The 21,403-nt window shown below is 43.5% G+C and overlaps 1 protein-coding gene across 7 annotated transcripts in view; it reads right to left on the bottom strand.

Moving 5' to 3' along the window:
* The window catches only part of LOC137373594 (centrosomal protein of 128 kDa-like), a 442,182-nt gene that overhangs the window by 72,283 nt on the left and 348,496 nt on the right, over positions 1-21,403 (bottom strand). For 5 of the 7 annotated variants that reach the window (XM_068038587.1, XM_068038590.1, XM_068038593.1 and 2 more), the window contains 4 exons: positions 18,664-18,725; positions 11,635-11,658; positions 8,097-8,156; positions 3,952-4,029 (listed from right to left, as the gene is read on the bottom strand). In XM_068038587.1, the coding sequence (XP_067894688.1) occupies positions 3,952-4,029; positions 8,097-8,156; positions 11,635-11,658; positions 18,664-18,725 (224 nt within the window). The remainder of the gene's footprint in view (positions 1-3,951; positions 4,030-8,096; positions 8,157-11,634; positions 11,659-18,663; positions 18,726-21,403) is intronic. The other 2 variants (XM_068038589.1, XM_068038591.1) reach the window with 2 other exon arrangements.

Here is a 21,403-nt window from a genome sequence, read left to right as displayed (position 1 = left end):
TTCTCTCTCTCTCTCTTCCCCACTCTCTCTCTCTCTCTCTCTTCCCCACTCTCTCTCTCTCTCTCTCTTCCCCACTCTCTCTCTCTCTCTCTTCCCCACTCTCTCTCTCTCTCTCTCTTCCCCACTCTCTCTCTCTCTCTCTCTTCCCCACTCTCTCTCTCTCTCTCTCTTCCCCACTCTCTCTCTCTCTCTCTCTTCCCCACTCTCTCTCTCTCTCTCTCTTCCCCACTCTCTCTCTCTCTCTCTCTTCCCCACTCTCTCTCTCTCTCTCTTCTTCCCCACTCTCTCTCTCTCTCTCTCTTCCCCACTCTCTCTCTCTTCTCTCTCTTCCCCACTCTCTCTCTCTCTCTCTCTTCCCCACTCTCTCTCTCTCTCTCTCTTCCCCACTCTCTCTCTCTCTCTCTCTCTTCCCCACTCTCTCTCTCTCTCTCTCTTCCCCACTCTCACTCTCTCTTCCCCACCCCCACTCTCTCTCTCTCTCTCTCTTCCCCACTCTCTCTCTCTCTTCCCCACTCTCTCTCTCTCTCTCTCTTCCCCACTCTCTCTCTCTCTCTCTCTCTTCCCCACTCTCTGTCTCTCTCTCTCTCTTCCCCACTCTCTGTCTCTCTCTCTCTCTTCCCCCACTCTACTGCAGATGCTGTCCATGACAGCATCGGTAGGAGGACCAGCACACGGTCCTTTGGGAGATGAAGTCCCACCTTCACATTGAGGATACCCTCCATCGTGTTGTGTGGAACTACCACCGTGCTAAATGGGATAGATTTCGAACAGATCTAACAATGCAAAACTGGGCATCTGTGAGGCACTGTGGGCCATCAGCAGTAGAATTGTACTCAAACACAATCTGTAACCTCATGGCCCAGCATATCCCCCACTCTACCGTTACCATCAAACCAGGAGACCAACCCTGGATCAATGGAGAGTACAGGAGGGCATGCCAGGAACAGCACCCGGCATACCTCAAAATGTGGTGTCAACCTGGCGAAGCGACAACACAGGACTACTTGCATGCCAAACTGCGTAAGCGGCATGTGATAGACAGAGCTAAGCGATCCCATAACCAACGGATCAAATCTAAGCTCTGCAGTCCTGCCACATCCAGTCGTGAATGGTGGTGGACAATTAAACAACTAACTGGAGGAGATGGCTCCACAAATATCCCCATCCACAATGATGGGGGAGCCCAGCATTTGCAACAATCTTCAGCCAGAACTGCTGAGTGGATGATCCATCTCAGCCTCCTCCTGAAGTCCCCAGCATCACAGATACCAGACTTTAGCCAATTCGATTCACTCCGCATGATATCAAGAAACAACAGAAGGCACTGGATACTGCAAAGGCTAGGCACCCTGATAATATTCCGGCAGTATTATTGAAGACTGGTGCTCCAGAACTTGCTGCGCCCCTCGTCAAGCTGTTCCAGTATAGCTACAACACTGGCATCTACCCAGCAATGTGGAAAATTGCCCAGGTACGTCCTGTACACAAAAAGCAGGACAAGTCCAACCCGGCAAATTACCGCCCCATTAGTCTACTCCCAATCATCAGTAAAGTGATGGAAGGTGTCATTGACAATGCTATCAAGCAGCATTTGCTTAGCAATAACCTGCTCAGTGATGCTCAGTTTGGGTTCCGCCAGGACCACTCAGCTCCTGACCTCATTACAGCCTTGGTTCAAACATGGACAAAAGAGCTGAACTCAAGAGGTAAGGTAAAAGTGACTGCCTTTGACATCAAGGCAGCGTTTGACCGAGTGTGGCATCAAGGAGCCCTAGCTCCTGAAGTCAATGGGAATCAGGGGGAAAACTCTCCGCTGGTTGGAATCATATGCAGCGCAAAGGAAGATGGTTGCGGTTGTTGGAGGTCAATCATGTCAGCTCCAGGCCATCACTGCAGGAGTTCCTCAGGGTAGTGTCCTCGGCCCAACCATCTTCAGCTGCTTCATCAATGACCTTCCTTCAATCATAAGGTCAGAAGTGGGGATGTTTGCTGATGTAGGCACAATGTTCAGCACCATTCGCAACTCCTCAGATACTGAAGCAGTCAGTGTAGAAATGCAGCAAGACCTGGACAATATCCAGGCTTGGGCTGACAAGCATAAGTAACATTCACACCACACAAGTGCCAGGCAATGACCATCTCCAACAAGAGAGAATCTAACATCTCCCCTTGACATTCAATGGCATTACCATCACTGAATCCCCCACTATCAACACCCTAGGGACTACCATTGACCAGAAACTGAACTGGACTAGCCATATAAATACCGTGGCTAGAAGAGCAGGTCAGAGGCGAGGAATCCTGCGGCGAATAACTCACCTACCCACTCCCCAAAGCTTGTCCACCCTCTACAAGGGACAAATCAGCAGTGTAATGTAATATTCTCCACTTGCCTGGATGGGTGCAGCTCCAACAACACTCAAGAAGGTCGACACCATCCAGGACAAAGCAGCCCGCTTGATTGGCACCCCATTCACAAACATTCACTCCCTCCACCACTGACGCACAATGGCAGCAGTGTATACCATCTACAAGATGCACTGCAGCAACGCACCAAGGCTCCTTAGACAGCACCTTCCAAACACGCGATCTCTACCAACTAGAAGGACAAGGGCAGCAAATGCATTGGAACACCATCACCTGCAAGTTCCCCTCCAAATCACACACCATCCTGACTTGGAACTATATCGCTGTTCCTTCACTGCCGCTTGGTCAAATTCATGTAACTCCCTTCCTAACAGCATTGTGGGTGTACCTACCTCACATGGACTGCAGCGGTTCAAGAACGCAGCTCACCACCACCTTCTCATGGGAAATTAGGGATGGGCAATAAATGCTGGCCTAGCCAGCGACGCCCACATCCCATGAATGAATAAAAAACTGTCTGTTCCCCACTCTCTCTCTATGTCTCCCTCCCTCCCTCTCTCTCTGACAGCTGCAGACAGCAGGAACCCTCAGCAGATGGTTGGTCAGTTTTCTTTAAAAAAAAACATGGCACTGTCAGAGTCACAGCTGACAGGTACTGACATCGGGAACAGAGGTTTTTTGAACTTTGAGCAGATTCGCAGTTTTCCAGCGTGCTTTTAAACTGCTGTTCTCGATGTCAGCAGGTGTCAGGTGTGAAACTGACACTTCGGATCCCTGGTGAGAGTGAAGATGAGGAACAGCCCGGTACAGTTTACAGCCACGGTCCATATGTTGGACAACCTGGTTCTCGACTCTCCAGCCAGGGTAAACAACCCCTGACAAAGCAGTGTTCCTCGAGTGTTGTACTTAAGTGTCCACGTATGTTATGCTCATGTTCTGGAGTAGGCTTGAACCCTTGCCCCCGACCTGCAAGTGGGAATGCTAACAACTAAAATCTGTTTACAGGCTACTGAAGCAGTTTCAACAGATCAACATACCTGATTTTTACTGCCCTCTTCCCTCCTCACTTCATCTTATCTAATCCTATACACAAGTCTTGATTATCTCTCAGTTCTGGCAAGGGGACTTCAACAGAAACACTAATCCATCTTTTCCTTTTTCTGTTGCTCTGTACTATAACCTTTATAAATGTACCATGTTCAGTCATTCCCATTAAAGGGGAGGTCCAATTAAAGGATATGATTTTTGGCAAATTCAATCTGTGGATCAAGATTGAGCTGTATTCCACATACCGATATCGCATCTTCAGTAGCAATACTGGAGTCCCAGGTACAGGTCCAGTACAAAACACAATATTTCTGTACTAGAGGTTCTAATACTTTAAGTATATAAAAAGACTATTCCTGTCGATAAAAGAGTTCCAAATATTTCCAAAATCTGTCTGGAACCTTCCACAGTCAGAGATTTCGTGCATTAAGCTTTACAACTTCACCATGAAACATAAATTTTCCACTCAATGTTTTCACATTTTGTGAGAACGCATGTTATGAAAAAGGGCCATTAAAACAATTAAAATGTCTTTACCTCCAGATCTCGGATGCCATCTAGGATACTCAATCTCTCTGGCACCGATTCAAGATGGTCCAAAGCCATCCGCGTGCTCTAGATTCAAAACAAAGTTAAAATATGCTTATACTCTCACTCTGGTTTGTTCAAATCGATCACAGCACTGAAACAAATATAAGCTTAGTAACAGTACAAGCAGGTCAATTTTCTCATGAACAGTTGTTTCGACTGAGGCAGGAGTGCACTGTCTTTCTCTCGTTCCACTTCTCCATGGGTCACAACATATATTTAAATGTTTACCCAGTTACCGATACCAATTATATATACTATTTTATTTCAGAATAAAATCCACCAAGTTTCTTTAATAAACAAGATTATCAATTTATTATAAAACAAGACTTATTCAGTAAAGATGCACACAGATTGAAATATGAAAGTTCCCTTAAATTAGCCCAACACACACACACACACACACACACACACACACACACACACACACACACAAAAAAAACTGGTTAAAGAAAAAATAAAGAAGTTTTCGCTGCAGGGATCTCTTTACAAAATACTTGTTCATTCTTGAAGGAGAATGAATATCAGTTGTCCCTTTATTCTGGCATCCCAAATACTCGTAGACGGCTGTCACTGGGATCTTTTTAGAGCAGTTCTCTTCAGGCGAAGTCGAGGACTAGTCTGGCAGGCTTTCCAGGAGAAATGCAGCATCAGCTGTTTCAGCTATCACACTGGATTCTGGAGAATGAGCTGGTGACTTCTCTCTTAGCAGGCTGATCTCCAACTGACTCAAAATAATATCCAAAATGAAACCAACGCTTGACCACCATAAATCTTGACGTGTCATTTCTCTGTAAACAACTCCCCTTTGTCACCAAGGTTCTTGCTGTTTACTTAGCTGAAGACATGTGACTTGGAGTAAGTGTTTCTAAACCAAGTCCCAAAGTCCTTTAAAAAAGAAGTCCAGCATCTATGTAATCTTTTCAGTCCTCCAAAGGAATCCATTTCCACAATTTTAAAACACAAGTCCTCACAAAATATTAAAAAATGGAAGTACTTTCATAACACAGTACACAGAGGTCAAAATTCTCCTTAATAACATAAGATGTTGAGTCAACTTTTTCTTTAATAACAGTACACATTAGTCAGTGTTCTCCATCAGAACACTGCATGGCTCAGTATTCACTTTTGGTAATGCTGGAGGTGATGTCAAACATTAGACCTGCCACAAACATTCCTAACTGGTAAAATACGCTTGTATTTGTGTAAATTAACCTTTTGTTTTGTAGCACACTAGTGGGTTGAGGAGTGAGGGTGCCGAGTGGCAGGGAACAAGACACACTGGTATCTTGCCAGGTGATCATTCTTCAGGTGTGAACCTAGGCTTCGAGTACCAGTGGGACATGCAATGATAAATCACATGTAATCACAACTGCCCCTCTCACCTCCCCCACATCATATCCATCTACCTGCACTTTCCAGCCGTGGTCATTGGATAGCAGAAAGCAATAGGTACTGAACTTACCTCCCGCTAGCCCACAAAGACTGATGCCCACAGTTATACTCCTACACCCTGGCTAACTGCACAGACTGGGGATCAAATCTCAGGCCTTTTTCACTCATTTCCATAATCAGTGTGCATGACTGCAGAAGGCACATCGCAAAATGGCTGCTAAGTGAATCCCTGAATGTCATGACATCACCTGCTGCTAATGACGTAACATTTTGGCGAAAGGATTACAACCAATTCTGCATGTGCAATTGCCAGAATTAATATCACCACTAGGCCCAACCATCTTCAGCTGCTTCATCAATGACCTTCCCTCCATCATAAGGTCAGAAGTGGGGATGTTCACTGATGATTGCATAATGTTAAGCATCATTCACGACTCCTCAGATACTGAAGCAGTCTGTGTCCATATGCAGCAAGACCTTGTTATGCCAATGCGCTTTGTTGAATGATAATTTTCTTAATTCCACTGACTGGAGATCTGAATATAAAATCTTTTTCAAAAGACATTTTTAAAAGACCAGCTAAAAGTTGATTTTGCTGGCAGCTTAAGTTGGCTACCTAATTTGCAACACTGTATCCTACACTGCAATGCTGTGAGGAGAGAGACGAAATGTCTGCTAATTCCCCAGCAAGAACCAAGACCCAGGAAGTTTAAAGGAACTGCTTGTTCTTTTTTGCAAGAGAGAAATATTGCTAACTGCTATTTATTTATTTAGAGATACAGCACTGAAACAGGCCCTTCGGCCCACCGAGTCTGTGCCAACCATCAACCACCCATTTATACTAACCCTACAGTAATCCCATATTCCCTACCACCTACCTCTACTAGGGGCAATTTACAATGGCCAATTTACCTATCACCTGCAAGTCTTTGGCAGTGGGAGGAAACCGGAGCACCCGGCGAAAACCCACGCGGTCACAGGGAGAACTTGCAAACTTCGCACAGGCAGTACCCAGAATTGAACCCGGGTCCCTGGAGCTGTGAGGCTGTGGTGCTAACCACTGCGCCACTGTGCCTATGTTTTGAATCACTGAGTGACTGTCATGTGACAAGCCCCTCCCCATCTGTGGTTTTAAGCTGGTGTTTTCTCTGAGGCAGGGGAGAAGCAACTGGACTGTGACATGAGTAGATCCTGAGGGGTCCCTCTCTCCATTCAGCTTGAAAGCTTTCAAATCCTGCTTGTTGACTGACTACCTCTGCATACTCTGGCTACAATCAGAAACCCCATTGGAGGAAATCATCTGCATCGCTATCTCCAAGATACTCACCGAACCAGTCATCTACCTCTTCAAACTAAAAGCCTCAGGATCACAGAGTTCAGCTGGAAGTCAGCTGAATCACCAAACCCCACAGACTGTATAGTTTTTTTTATGGACTCTAATTCAACCAATCTACCTTTCCCCAGACTGTAACCTATTTGTGTGTGTGCAAACCTCTAGTGTGTGTGAGCGTGAAAGTTTGCAAGTTTATTATTTTATAAGTTCAGATTAGGTACAATAAAGTTAACCTCTTTCGTTGTTAACTTAAGAAAACCTGTCCGATTGGTTCTCGTTATGATCATAGCAAGTAAATAATCAAACACCTACTGAATTTTCCAGTACATCCACTTTAAGAAAGAATTAAACCTGTTATGGTCTAACATGGAGAGGGAAAAGAGGGAAGCCCTTCAACCCCTCCTCACTTGACCGTAACAACCTGGACATCATCCAGGCTTGGCCTGATAAGTGGCAAGTTACATTTATGCCACACATGTGCCAGGCATTGACCATCTCCAACAAGAGGGAATCTAACCATCTCCCCTTGACATTCAAAGGAATTACCATCCTGAATTCCCCACTATCAACATCCTGCTGGTTACCATTGACCAGAAAATGAACTGGTCCAGCCACATAAATACTGTAGCTACAAGAGCAAGTCAGAGGTTGGGAATTCTGCAGCGACTAACTCACCTCTTGACTCCACAAAGCTTGTCAACCATCTATAGGAGTGTGATGGAATACTCTCCACTTGCCTGGTTGAGTGCAGCTCCAACAACACTCAAGAAGCTCAACACCATCCAGAACAAAGAAGCCCGCTTGTTTGGCACCCCATTCTTCACCTTCAACATTCATTCCCTCCACCACTGAAGCACAGTGGCACCAGTGTGTACCATCTACAAGATGCACTGCAGCAACTCACCAAGCACTCGACAGCACCTTCCAAACTTGCAATCACGACTACCTAGAAGGACAAGGGCAGCAGATGCCTGGGAAAACCACCACCTGCAAACTCCCCTCCAAGCCACACTCTATCCTGACTTGGAACTATATCGCCATTCCTTCACTGTTGCCGGATCAAAATCCTGGAACTCCCTTCCTAACAGCACAGTGGGTGTATCTACACCACATGGACTGCAGCGGTTCAAGAAGGTACCTCACGACCACCTTCTCTCAACGGCAATTAGGGATGGGCAATAAATGCCAGTGACATCCAGATCCCGTGAAAAGAATATAAAAAACTGGTCTGCACAGAGACTGGACTTTCAGCTCATAAACATGACGTATCTAAATGCAACTTGAACTTCTAGATCCATGATATATAAAAGCTGCTATTGTCGGGGCAGTGGAGGAAAGTTTTACTATGGATCTTATCACGCCGTACCTGACCTTGCTTGATCCTGACAGAGTTCCTGAAATGGAAAGTGTGCCAGCTCTCAGTATTCTGATAAGAACATAAAACCAGGTTAATAAGGCCAGAAAAAAGCAAAAAAAAACAAACTAAGCATTGGCGTTCATTTCTTGAGAGATGGGACAGAAAAGCATCATATTAGACTTGCATATAACCGTTGAACCTTGGTTAGATAATACTTACAACACTGTGAACAGTTCTGGTCTCCATATTACAAAAAGGATATAGAGGCACTAGAGATGTTAAAAAAGACTTACTGGAGTGGCAGAATAGTCAGATTATAACTGTCAGGAAAGATTGAACAGGCTTGGTCTTTATTGTCTAGAAAAGAGAAGACTGAGGGGTGAACTGATAGAGACCTTTTACATTATGAATGGGATTGACAGGATTGACATAGAGAAGACATTTCCATTTGCAGTTGAGACCAGAACTAGAGGCCATCAATATAAGATGGTCGCTAATAAATTTGATGGGAATTCAGGAGAAACTTCTTTACCCAAAGAGTATTTTGAATGTGGAACTTGCTGCCACAGGTAATAATTGAGGCAAATAGCATAGATCCATTTCGGGGGAAGCAAGTTACACACTAGGGAGAAAGGAATAGAAATTGTGTGTATGGGGTTAGATGAAAAAGAGCAGTAGGTGGTTTGTGTGGAGCATGAACACTGATATGGACCTCAAATAGCCTGTTTCTGTGCTGTAAATACTATGTAGCACTGAAGAATGATGTATGTAACAGTCACTAAAAAGCTCACAAAACTATTTACTTTCAACAGCTCTTTGAACATACTTTGTTTCAGCAACAAGCTGGAGAACAAGTTTAGAGAACTCCGTTTGAAATGCAAGATACTGCAGAAGTAGGAAAGCTGAAACAAGAACAGAAATGTTGGAACCACCCAGTTGGTCAGGCAACATCTGTTGGGAGAATGCTGGGCCAGTTAATGTTTCAGATTGGACCCTTCGACAGTATCAACTTGTCAATGAGTGTTTCTAGCATTTTCTGTTTTTCTTAGATAAGCTGCATATTATACAGACAATGCATCTGGGCTCCCTTCCAGCCATGGGATGTGGGCTCAGAACCAGGGCAATGCCATCTCATTCCATAAGCACCAGTGAAGTCCCAGTATGCAGGGCAAAAAATGGCCACTGTGGCACATCCTAATCCCAAGGTATAACGTTACTGAAGTAGGACTATTCCAATTGACACACTGGCTTCCACAAATTGTTTGCAAGCAACTCTAAAACTCGTATATAAAACAACATCAAGAAAAATATTTTTCCAAGAAAACTAATGGCATATAAAAGGGTGATGAAAGGATATATAGCACACCCAAGAAAACCACATGTTTGCATGATAAGTTAATGTCATACAAGCTCAATTTGCATTCACAAAGAACAGACTGAATGAAACCAAACTGTTTGAAAGGCTCATGTCCAAGCATGAATTGCTGACATTGTCTTAATTATTATATCCATCCTCATTATCACTCCAAAGATCAAATAACATGGCACACAGTGCATTTTAAAGAGACACTGCAGAATTTAAGATATTGATAGGTGTGTGGCACAAAAAGGAGCAACTGCAGTAAGAGCAGGTTCTTAAAAATTTGACCCAGGGTGGTTGCTGCAAAGATAGAATAACTGAGAAAAACTGTAGAGGAGTGCAAACTGGCAAGGCACAAGATTCCCATTCCAAAATCAAAAGCATGCTTCAAAATCCGTATCAAAATAGCACAGAACGGCTCAACCCTGCAGGGGAAACTGCTTAAACTGGCATTAAAGATGGGCAGTTACTGACAAGAACTGAAGGGGATGTGTTTCATTTTGCTGACATTAAATTAAAGGATTTTTTTAAAAACTGACTGGGGAAGGCGAGGTTGGGCAGCAGCCAGAAAAGGTGGCAGCAGCCTGTAGTCAAGGCTGTTGGCAATGAAGCAGAACTGGGGCCAACTGGGGCTATTCTTACAACAAGGCAGAAGGATTGAGAGGCTTCTAGTATGTATAGCCAACATGGCTGAAGGCTCTGCCACTGATGACAGAATGGGGACAGGACATTGCAAAGAAGCAACAGGAATGGACTAAGTGTGGAACAGAATATGGGTCGCGGTGTTTTGGACAAGTTACTGTTTATGTAGGGTGAAACAGGCTGGGGCAGAGGCAAGCAAAGTTTCGGAAAAATTGAGGTTGCAGGTTGGCTGAGCGGTGCTGGGTTGAGGCAGTGTCAGAGGTGGGCATTGCTAAATAGATGGACCTTCACTTTAAAGCTGAGTTCAGGGTGAAACAGGACACTGAGGTTGCATGGTACCAGATGTAGCCTGAGTGAGCACCCACGGAGGAGGATGGAAACAAGATAGAAACAGGACAGATTCAATCTTAGGCAAGTACTTGTACTTGGTGTTGGAGGGGGAAAGAGTTGAAGGAGATGGTGGGTTTCCAGGATGATCCTGAGTAGTAGCAGTTTTGGCAGAGGTGTGCAAGGCCCAGTGGTGTTCAATGTGGTCTAGCCAGATCTGGTGACAGATGGCTAAATCAGATATGCACTACATACACTCAAGTCTGTGCCCCTTGATAACAGACCTCCATTCGACAGGATCAATGCAGCTTCAGCTTTGGCTGAAAAGGAGGAGCGTTTGTCGAGACACACTGTCATATTTTCTTCTGAGTTACACTGATGGTTTCATATAGCAAGTTTCTTAGCAGTGTTTGATAAATTCCATTTGGTGCCAAGCTGGAGCAAGTTTCTTTCAAAATTACTAAAGTAACACCCACTGTTCTCCAACAACCTGGACTAGCCCTCCGACCCAATGTGATTACTTTCATATCAGCAAGTCAAAGTCCAAACAATTTAGTGCCAATTAATGGACAGATGTGCACTATCGGCTCATGGTTACTAAATCATAATTATAAGGTGTTTGGATAGAGTAAATGGGAAGAAACTATTTCTACTGGCAGGAAAGACAGTAATCAGAGTATGCAGATTTAAGGGTAACTGGCAAAAAAAACAGTAGGGAGATAAGATTTTATTTTACTCAAGTGAGCCGTGATGATCTGGAATGCACTGCCCAAATGGCAGTGGAAGCAGATTCAATCGGAACTTTCAAAAAAGAATTGGATATATACGTGAAAAGGAAAACATTGCAGGGCCATGGGGAAACAGTGGAACTAATTGGTTAGCTCTTTCAAAGAGCCAGCACAGGCACAATGGGTCTTATTCTGCGCTGTAAGATTCTATGAAGCAGCGGAGAAGAGTTCCATACCATACCGGATTGAGTTCAAGTTCAGTTTTTGGCTATTATAAAAGACACCGGCTCCATTGTGCCAGCGAGCTTTGCTAGTTTTTTTTAATAGAGTTGCAGTGTCCTTTTGGCAATTTGGAGTGGTGCTATGAATAATCTTAAATTGCAGGACACTCTCTATTGAGAACTATTGTACATGAAACAGTCAATCCTAAACATACACAAAAAAAGCTATATGTACACAACGCAAGGACTTGCCACGAAGAATTACTTACACTTTCCAAATCTGCAATGCGATCCTGGTAAAATAAAACAAAAATGCAAATCAGCCAACAAGCTCTGAAATAAATGTCAGGCGTTAACTCTTACCTATCAGCTGAACTTTTACAACTCAAATTAAAATGAGCACAGTGGAAATTCACAGCAGTTCTGTCAGCATCTTTAAGGAGGAAGCACAAGTTAATATTACAGCGAGTTATGATGATCTGGAATGCATTGCCTGAAAGAGTGGTAGAAGCAGATTCAATAGTAACTTTCAAAGGAGAAATGGATATATGCACACACACACACATGAAAAAGATAACTTTGCAGGGCTATGGGGAAACAGCATGTGATTGGGACTAATTGAATAGCATGATAGGCTGAATGGCCTCTTTCTGTGCTGTAGGATTTTACCCAGACCCTTCACAGAACTGGGAACTATAAATTATAGTGTCAGCTAATAGAGCTGTAAAAAGACTGGGGAGTAAAAAATTGGAAGTAGTCAACATTCCTGATACCTGCTGTTCTGTCCCACCCACCAGCTCCCCTCACCCCTTACCTCCCTACCAGATTTAAGTGGTGCTGTGACCTTCCAGGTTCCAGTTCTAATAAAAGGTCCACGCTTAGGGCTGGATTTTGTTCCCAGCCCAATGTTGGATTCTGAGGTGCTGGGGCGGGGAGAGGAGCTGCCGGAGTATGGGAGTAACAACTGCTGCCCTGCCACAGAACCCGATGCCGGGATTGCCGGGTCTGATCTTCCCAGTAGTGGGGTAGCTCCGAGGCTGCCCTGCTGCCGCTCTGTGACGGAACCCGAGTTAGCATATTTAAATTACATATTTGCATGAATTAAAATGCAAACCGCAGCAATCTTACCTTCAGTTCCCGATCTTCAGTGTAACGCGTGGCGATCCAGGAAAAGCTGGCGCCACCGAGGTAGGGAAGGGGTGTACTCTGCACACTGATGGGTATGGGGGTGAAGGGGTGAATTGCGCACACATGGGTTTTTTGGGGGGGGCAGGGGGGCTGAATTCTGCACTCTGATGTGGGTGGGTGGGGGGGGGGTGAACGCTGTGAACAGCATCACCGAGGCTGCCCCAGCTACGTGATTGGAGGGGGGCGGCCGCTGTCAATTTGTAAAGTGACCACCCACCACATAATCTAGGTGGCGTGGGTCCTGTGGGGGACGGCCGCCATGTTCCACGCCTGCTGCCACTCCCGGCAGTGGGACTACAAAATCCAGCCCCTAGAGTTGCTGACTCTGGCTGAATATATTCCTGGAGGTTTCATGACATGACCTCCCACCTCTAACCACTCTGCCTGTCAAATAGTCTTTTTACCCCCCTCGCCAATATTTTTTTATAACTAATAAATGAAAAATACAATTATTTTTAATGCCGCTTCGATTTTTCTCCCCGATTGCAGCAGTATCCTGGAGATCAATTTAATTACTGGACAATTATGAAGGGTTGGTGCCCCTATCCATACCCAAATCTGTCTTTTCTCCTTACAGATGTTGATGGACCTGCTGTGCACTTGATGATTCACAGAATCGTTACAACGCAGGAGGAGGCCTATCAGCCTGTCATGTCCATACTGTCTCTCTGCAAGGGTAACTCAGCTAGTCCCACTCCCTTGCCCTTCTCCCGTAGCCCTGGAAATTTTCTCTTTGGATACTTACCCAATTCCCTTCTGAAAGTCACAATTGAATTTACCTCCATCACACTCTCAGGTAGTGCATTTCAGATCCTAACCACTCGCTGCATAAAAAAAGTTTTTCCTCATGTCACTATTGTTTCTTTTGCTGATCACTTTAAATCCGTGTCCTCTGGTTCTCGACACTTCCGCCAATGGGAACAGTTTCTCCCTACTTACTCTGTCCAGACCCCTCATGATTTTGAACACCTCTATGAAATCTCCTCTGAACCTTCGCTTATCTGAGAACAAATCCAGCTTTTCCAATCTATCCACTAAACTGAAGTCCCTCATCCCTGCAACCATTCTTGCAAATCTTTTCTGCACCTTTGCTAAAGCCTTCATATCCTTTCTAAAGTGTGGTGCCCAGAATTGGACGCAGTTGAGGCTGAACCAGTATTTTATGAAGACTCATTATAACTTCCTTGCTTCTGTACTCTATGCCTCTATTTATGAAGCCCAGGATCCTGTATGTCTTTTTAACCACTTTCTCAACCTGTCCTGTCACTTTCAATGATTTGTGCACATATACCTCCAGGTCTCTCTGGTCCTGGACCTCCTTTAGAATTGTATCCTTTATTTTATATTGCCTCTCCTCGTTATTCCTTCCAAAATGGACCACTGCATAAAATTTTATCTGCCACATGTCCACCCAGCCCACCATCCTGTGTGTGCCCTCTTGAAGTCTATTACTATCCTCCTCATAGTTCAGTACACCTCCAAGTTCCACGTCATCTGTAAATTTTGAAATTGTGCCCTGTATACCAAAGTCTAGGTCATTAATATAGATCAAGAAAAGCAGTGGTCCTAGGGCCAATCCCTGGGGAACCCCACTGCATACCTACCTCCAATCCAAAAAAAAACTGCTCATTACTACTTCCAGCAATTTCTATTTAGATTTCAGACTTTCAGCATTTCATTGTGTCTTCCACCTCACAGTTCATTCTGGGTTATAAGTTTTTATGAACAGAATCTGCATTTCACAGTTCATCATTGTTAACTTTAATATAAAGTGCTGAATTAGCACGAGTGTGAAATTCTTGAAAATAAATTTCAGAACAGGGCCTATTATAAAGTACTGCCACAAACACTTAGCACATGTCGTGTCTCAAGTTCCTCATGTGGTGAAGACCAAAATGTTATTTTTTGAAAGAAACCCATCTAATCTGCATTTGAATTAATCAATTATAACTACTTCCACGGCCTCCCTAAAGAGTCTGCTCCGGAGGAACACATCTGGTAACGCTGGCATCCCTGCATCATGTTGGTCAACGATAGCTAATGCACCATAATGTAGGGATGAAGATCCAAGACCTTCCTGAGCTGCATGACTCAGAACTACTGCAAGGATTTAGCCACTAAGCCATTGCAATGCTTCCCAGAGAATGTTGCAATAAAATGGATGCAAAATGCTTTTGTACTTTACAGCACATTCCAGAGATGCAAGAATAGGTCGTAATTTCTCATGCAAAAATAAATTAAAGCATTTATGATACCAAAAAATTGTATCATTCTATGATTCTACAGGGGACAGGACTAATTGGACAGCACTTTCAAAGGGCAGTGCAGGAGCGATGCGCCCAATAGGCTCCTCTGTGTTGTATGACCCTATGATTTTGCTACTTTATAAAATAATCTTCCCCAAGAAAATACACAATTAATGTAGTTTAACTTGGTTTTATTCTTTACACTCTCAGCAAGAAGCGATTTCAATTTTAAAAAAAGTGACCCAGATTGCATTAACTGGACCCAGTAGAACTGATGGGTTTGAACACACAAACATCAGCAAAATGTCCAGGCCGATTATTGAAGAAAAATAAAAAAATGACTATGACTTCTCAAAGACCACGGGATAAACTTGCATTTGTGTAGTGCCTTTAATGTAGAAAAGGTGTTTCCGAAGAGAGAAAAAAAATCCAATTAACATTGCAATTGAAAAGAAAGCATTTTGCAGAGGCCTTTCAGAAACTGATGGAATAGAAAGCTGAAATAGAATATCTTGTCAGATAGAATTCACAGCTCAACTCTTGTTAAAGCAATAAAATGTCTAACTAAAATAGAGTTAGAAATATACATTAACAGTCTACACTAAGGGAGCACAAAATCTATTTGCATTATGTAGTGAGAGAGGTATATTTCCACTTTGCTTACATTTTAAGTTGTGGTCAAGGAGTTATCACAATGAGCTTTGCTCCCTTGACCTAAATCTTCAAAAGGGGCCAGGGACTGGCTGGTAAAATGGGAGGGGTGGGGGGGGGGAGGCATACAGGAATATCTATCTTAGATAAGAGCCCATCCTAGAACAGCTCTGAAAGCTGCACTTCTTGAGCAGGATCAATGGAGTCTACTGCCAGCAAACAGCTACGTTTTCAATCTAACTACCAAGGAAACAACCAATAGGCCATCACATCCTGGAGATGCAGCACCTTCAATATTGATAGATGCATAGGACATTCTTGCTATGAGAGCTCAATGGCCTTGCTACAACCAGAGATGACATTGTGGAATAAAAACAAGAAATGCTGGAAATACTCAGCAAATCTGGCCACATCTATGGAGAGAGAAGCAGAGTTATCGTTTCGGGTCAGTGACCTTTCATCAGAACTGACCTGAAGAGGTTAACTCTACTTCTCTCTCCACAGATGCTGTCAGACCTGTTGAGTATTTCCAGCATTTCTTGCTTTTATCTAAGATTTCCAGCATCTGCACTATTTTGCTATTACTTTATTGACATTGTGGAAGTCCTCCCAGTTGGAGCTCTACCAATTGTGCCCCTTCTAACTGTGGTCTTTGACTTAATTTCTGTTCTTGAAACGTTGACCCCCACAATTTAAGTATCAGCCATGGTGCAGCAGTAGCACTCTGATCTCTAAATCAGAAGGGCATGAATTCAAATCACACTTGAGGGAACTGAGCACTAATATTGCAGAACAGAGGGGGTGCTGCAAAACTGAAGATGTTGCCTTTCAGGTGAAACATTAAACCAAGGACCCGCTTGCTCTCACTGGTGGATGTAAAAGAAGCCACGGCACTATTTTGAAAAGTTCTCCCCAGTGTGCAAGGCCAACATTTATCCCTCAACTAACATCACTGAAAGAGATTATCGGGTCAATATCTCTTTGCTGCTTGTGGAGCCTTGCTGAATGAAAATTGGCTGCTGCGTCTCCTACATTACTACAGAGACTACATTTCAAAAGTAAGGTTCTTTGAAGTTGGCTATAAAGTTCTTTGAAACATCCTGAAGTTGTGAAAGGTGCTATGTAAATGCAAGTCCTTTCTTTCTTTTACTACAAAAATGCATCAGTCAGCGAAATTCTAAGGACTATTTTTGGGGATGGTTCCTCTGAGATAGGACTAAGGCTGTAAACTCTTAGTGATCGCCATTATTGACATTTCTGTTTAAAAGACATCATGGACACCTGGAATCATTGAGTCAGGTCCAACAAATCCTGGAACCCCTTCACTGGAGAAGTACCAACAACATCGACCAAATCAACTGAAACCAAACTGACACCACCTGGCAGATGGTTTAAAGCCTTCATAGAGTCATAGAGTTATACAGCACAGAAACAGGCCCTTCGGCCCATCGAGTCTGTGCCGGCCATCAAGCACCTATCTACTCTAATCCCATTTTCCAGCAGTTGGCCTGTAGCCTTGTGTGCTCTGGCGTTTCAAGTGTTCATCTCAATACTTCTTAAATGTTGTGAGGGTTCCTGTCTCTACCACCCCCTTCAGGCAGTGTGTTCCAGATTCCAACCACCCTCTGGGTGAAAATGTTTTTCCTCAAATCCCCTCTAAACTTCCTGCCCCTTACCTTAAATCTATGTCCCGTGGTTATTGACACCTCTGCTAAGGGAAAACATTTCTTCCTATCTATGCCCCTCATAATTTTGTATAGCTCAATCAGGTCCCCCCTCAGCCTTCTCTGCTCTAAGGAAAACAACCCTGGCCTATCTAGTCTCTCTTCATAGCTGAAATGCTCCAGCCCAGGCAACATCCTGGTGAATCTCCTCTGCACCCTCTCCAGTGCAATCACTTCCTTCCTATAGTGTGGTGCCCAGAACTGTACACAGTACTCCAGCTGTGACCTAACTAGCCTTTTATACAGCTCCATCATATCCTCCCTGCTCTTATATTCTATGCATGAAAGAAATAAATCATGCCTTGGCTTACCCATTTTGAAGCTTTCTTCCAAGATACTTTGACAGAAAATTTTCACCATGGTCTGAGGAAAATAGGAGTAAATGAAGGATGGGCTTATATGCACGATGTAGGAAAGTCAAGGACCTTATGACATTTTGAATAGTTCCTGATTTTCCTCCCTTTGACAAATTTTTGTTTTTTTTTCATTCATGGGATGTGCGCATTGCTGGCAAATCCAGCATTTATCACCCATCCCTAATTGTCTTGAGAAGGTGGTGGTGAGCTGCCTTCTTAAACCACAGTCCATATATTACAGGTACTCCCACAGCACTATTAGGAAGGGAGTTCCAGGATTTTGACCCAGCAACAGTGAAGGAACGACATTATAGTTCCGAGTCAGGATGGTGTGTGACTTGGAGGGGAACTTGTAGGTGGTGGTGTTCCCATGAGTCTGCTGCTTTTGCTCTTCTGGGTGGTAGAGGTTGCGGGTTTGTCAAAGGAGACTACGTGAGTTGCTGTGATGCATCTTATACCTGGTACACACTGCAGCCACAGTGCGTCGATGGAGGAGGGAGTGAATGTTGAAAGTGGTGGATGGGGAGCCGATCGAGCGGGCTGCTTTGCCCTGGACGGTGTCAAGCATCTTGAGTGATTTTACAGTTGCTTAGGTTATAGCTCATTTATACAAATGTAGAAAATAGGACCGGAATGAAAAATTTACATCATTTTTTATTTTAACTAAATAATCACTGTTGCCTTCAAGATGTTTCCCCACTCCACCACCCTTTAAAGAGAGCAAGAACAATGATAGTAAAAAGCAGTTTTGCTGATGTAACTGAATTGGCCCGTCAAGGACTATATTGGTTTAGAACATGAAAACAAGCTCCCAAGGAACGGAGGAAGCATACTGCAATATCTCCTAACAGGCATGCACCACGCAAACCCTATATCACACAGTCTTTCCAGTTCCAAAAAAGGTTGCTTCCTGCTCACTAACTAAGACAACACATTTTACTAACTAAAATGTTCTCAGTATATTAGCCTGCCTCTTAAAAAGTAAAGCAATTTTAGGGATTTAAGAGATGGGTGAACTGTTCAAACTCCATTGACAGTACTTTTAGCTCAGGCAAGCTGAGGGAGGTTTCTCTGTACTTTTTTCCTCATTTCTGACTTAGCTTTTAGGTTACAATAGGAAAATGTATACTCACGTTATATTGTACCTGCAATGCTCTCATCTCTTCATCCTTCTGATACATCTTTTGCAGTAACTCTGTTCAAAGACAATATGGAAACCATTATTAATTTAGGAGCACCAGGTCATGCATTTATCACTTAGAATGATTTTGTCATGGCTACTGTAATCATCAAACTTGAGCTCATCCAAAACTCTGCTGCCCATATCCTAACTCACGCCAAGGCTCATTCACCCATCAACCCTGTGCACACTGACCTACATTGACTCCCAGTCTGCCAAAACATGCAATTTACAATCATCATCCTTGCGTTCAAATCCCTCCATGGCCTAACTCCTTCCTATCTCTGCAACTTCCTTCAACCCTCCGAGATCTCTACACTCCTCCAGTTCTAGCCCCTTGCACATCTCTTATTAAATTGATAAAAGCAAAATACTGCAGATGCTGGAAATCTGAAATAAAAAGAAGAAATGCTGGCAATACTCAGCAGGTCTGGCGGCATCTGTGGAGAGAGAAGCAGAGTTAACCTTTCAGGTCAGTGGCTTTTCATTAGAACTGGTTTTGATGAAGGGTCACTGACCTGAAACGTTAACTCTGCTATTGTTATGACTGAGGCTAGAGGAATGCACTGTCTGCTTCTAGTCCCACTACTCCACTGGTCACAACATATATTTAAAAAATTAGTTTTAACCAGTTATGGATATGGCCACTTTAGTACTTTTATCTATTTGGTTCAGAACACAAATCCGCCAACCAGGTTTCTTTAATAAGGAACAAAATTATTGATTATAAAACAAGACTTATTCAATAAAGATGCAAAGCTTACTAACACACAGTTCAAAATATGAAAGTATAAATGTCGATCCTTCTAAAATAACCAAACACACACTGGTTTAAGAAAAAATAAACAAAATTGAAAGAATAGGCTCTGCAGAGATCAGTTTTAAACAAAATACTTTGGCCAAGTTATTGTCAATTTTTGAAGAAAAAGGATAAGATATGGAACATTCCAGATGGTCTTTTGTTCTGGCATCCAAGTGCACGTAGACGGGTGTCACTAGACACATGCGGTTGTCACTGGGATCTTTTCAGAAGCAGTTCATTCGGGAGATGTCAAGGGGAAGTCTTCCAGAAGCCTCTCAGGTGAAATGCTGCATCAGTTTCTCCAGCTCTCGCACTGGATTCTCAGGGCTTCTCAGAGATGGAACAGGATGGGTTGGTTGCTTTTCTCTCTCTGCAGGCTGCAACTTTACTCAACTTCCAATATCCAAAAACGAAACCAAAACTCCTGAGCCATAAACCCAGACATGTGACTTCTCCAGATCCAAACAGTTCCATAATCCATAAGGCTCTGGCTGTTTACTTTGCTTAAGACATGTGACTTCCAGTAAGTGCTTGTTTTTAAACAAAGTCCCAAGTTTCCTTCCAGTGACGCTTTTTAAAACTAAAGCCAAGTCTAGCATCTCCTCTAGTATTTTCCATAGTCTTTTAAAGACACGTCCTCAAAAAATAATAATGGAAGCACCTTCATGACATTATGACTGCAGCTGCCTCGGTCCCAAGCTCTGGAATTCTCTCCCTAACCCTCTCTGCCTCTACACCTCTCTCCTCTTTCCAGACACTCCTAAAAACCTATCCCTTTGACCAAGCTTTTGGTCACCTGTCCTATATCAAAATTATGTTTGATAACACTCCTGTGATGTCCCTTGGGATGTTTTACTACAGTAAAGACGCTATATAAATGCAAGTTACTACTGTTATTTTCAAACAGTTCAAAAGTGGCCTTTTGCCATTTTCATACTTAAAAAGTGTCAGGTTAAAGTGGTTTCTGTTGGCAAAACAAGAAGCACTGCTGCCAAAGATAATAGCGCTTGCAGCGACAAAATCCATATGGAAGGAGTGTTTTTTTTTATGTATTGTTTCTGAGGAGCTGGTTGGCTTACTCTTTCTCTTGGTGCACTGCAAATTTTTTTATTCTTTTATGAGATGTCAGTGTTGCTAGGAAGGCCAGCATTTGCTGCCCATTCCTATTTTCCATTGAGAAGGTGGTGGTGAGCTGCCTTCGTGACCCATTGCAGTCCGTCTTGTTATGGTCACATGGTGAAAGATGCGGGTGATTCCCACCGTTCAACTCCCACCTGACCACAGCAAGTGCTTGTTATTAGGGTTTAACCTCTTGGTCTTTTATTTGTCAAATAGACAGAGAGCGGCAGGTTTTCTTGTAGGTTTAAAACAGATTAATCACTTACTGAGAAATACACCTTATCCCGAACACACACACACACACGAGGCAGTGAGGGAAAGGGGTAAGCAGTTTTCAGGTGAGGTAGAGTTTCGGGGTTCACGCTAAACCTGTTGAATTCTCTTGGAAATCAAGTTCTTGTCGGTTGCAGGCCTGAGCTGTTTGTAGATTTCTCTCTTGGTTGAAAGTTCAGTTTGAAGACAGAGGGTCACTGCCAATTTCACTGCTGCACAAGTCAAAAACGCAGAATTTTACAGTCAGACATCTCCCTTAAGGCATGCGGAATTTTTTCCAGCCTTTAGTTGAACAAGCTGTTTGGTGATCCTTCTTTCTGGGTGTCTTTAAGGTAAAAAGTTTGTCACATCAGCTTCTGGTAGGAGATGCTCTGGTCTCTCCCGCTTGGTGATTACACAAAGGCCCAGGATGAGAATAATCCGGTTATGATGTTTTCACTTCATACTTTCTGTGTTTCAGTAGAACCCATTCAATTCAGGAATGTTTCAGGATGGGTGC

Source organism: Heterodontus francisci, chromosome 9 (genome assembly GCF_036365525.1).
Source record: "Heterodontus francisci isolate sHetFra1 chromosome 9, sHetFra1.hap1, whole genome shotgun sequence".
NCBI classification, from domain to species: Eukaryota; Metazoa; Chordata; class Chondrichthyes; order Heterodontiformes; family Heterodontidae; genus Heterodontus; species Heterodontus francisci.
Note: the sequence above shows the minus strand (reverse complement) of the source record. Positions and strands in the feature narration are given on the sequence as shown.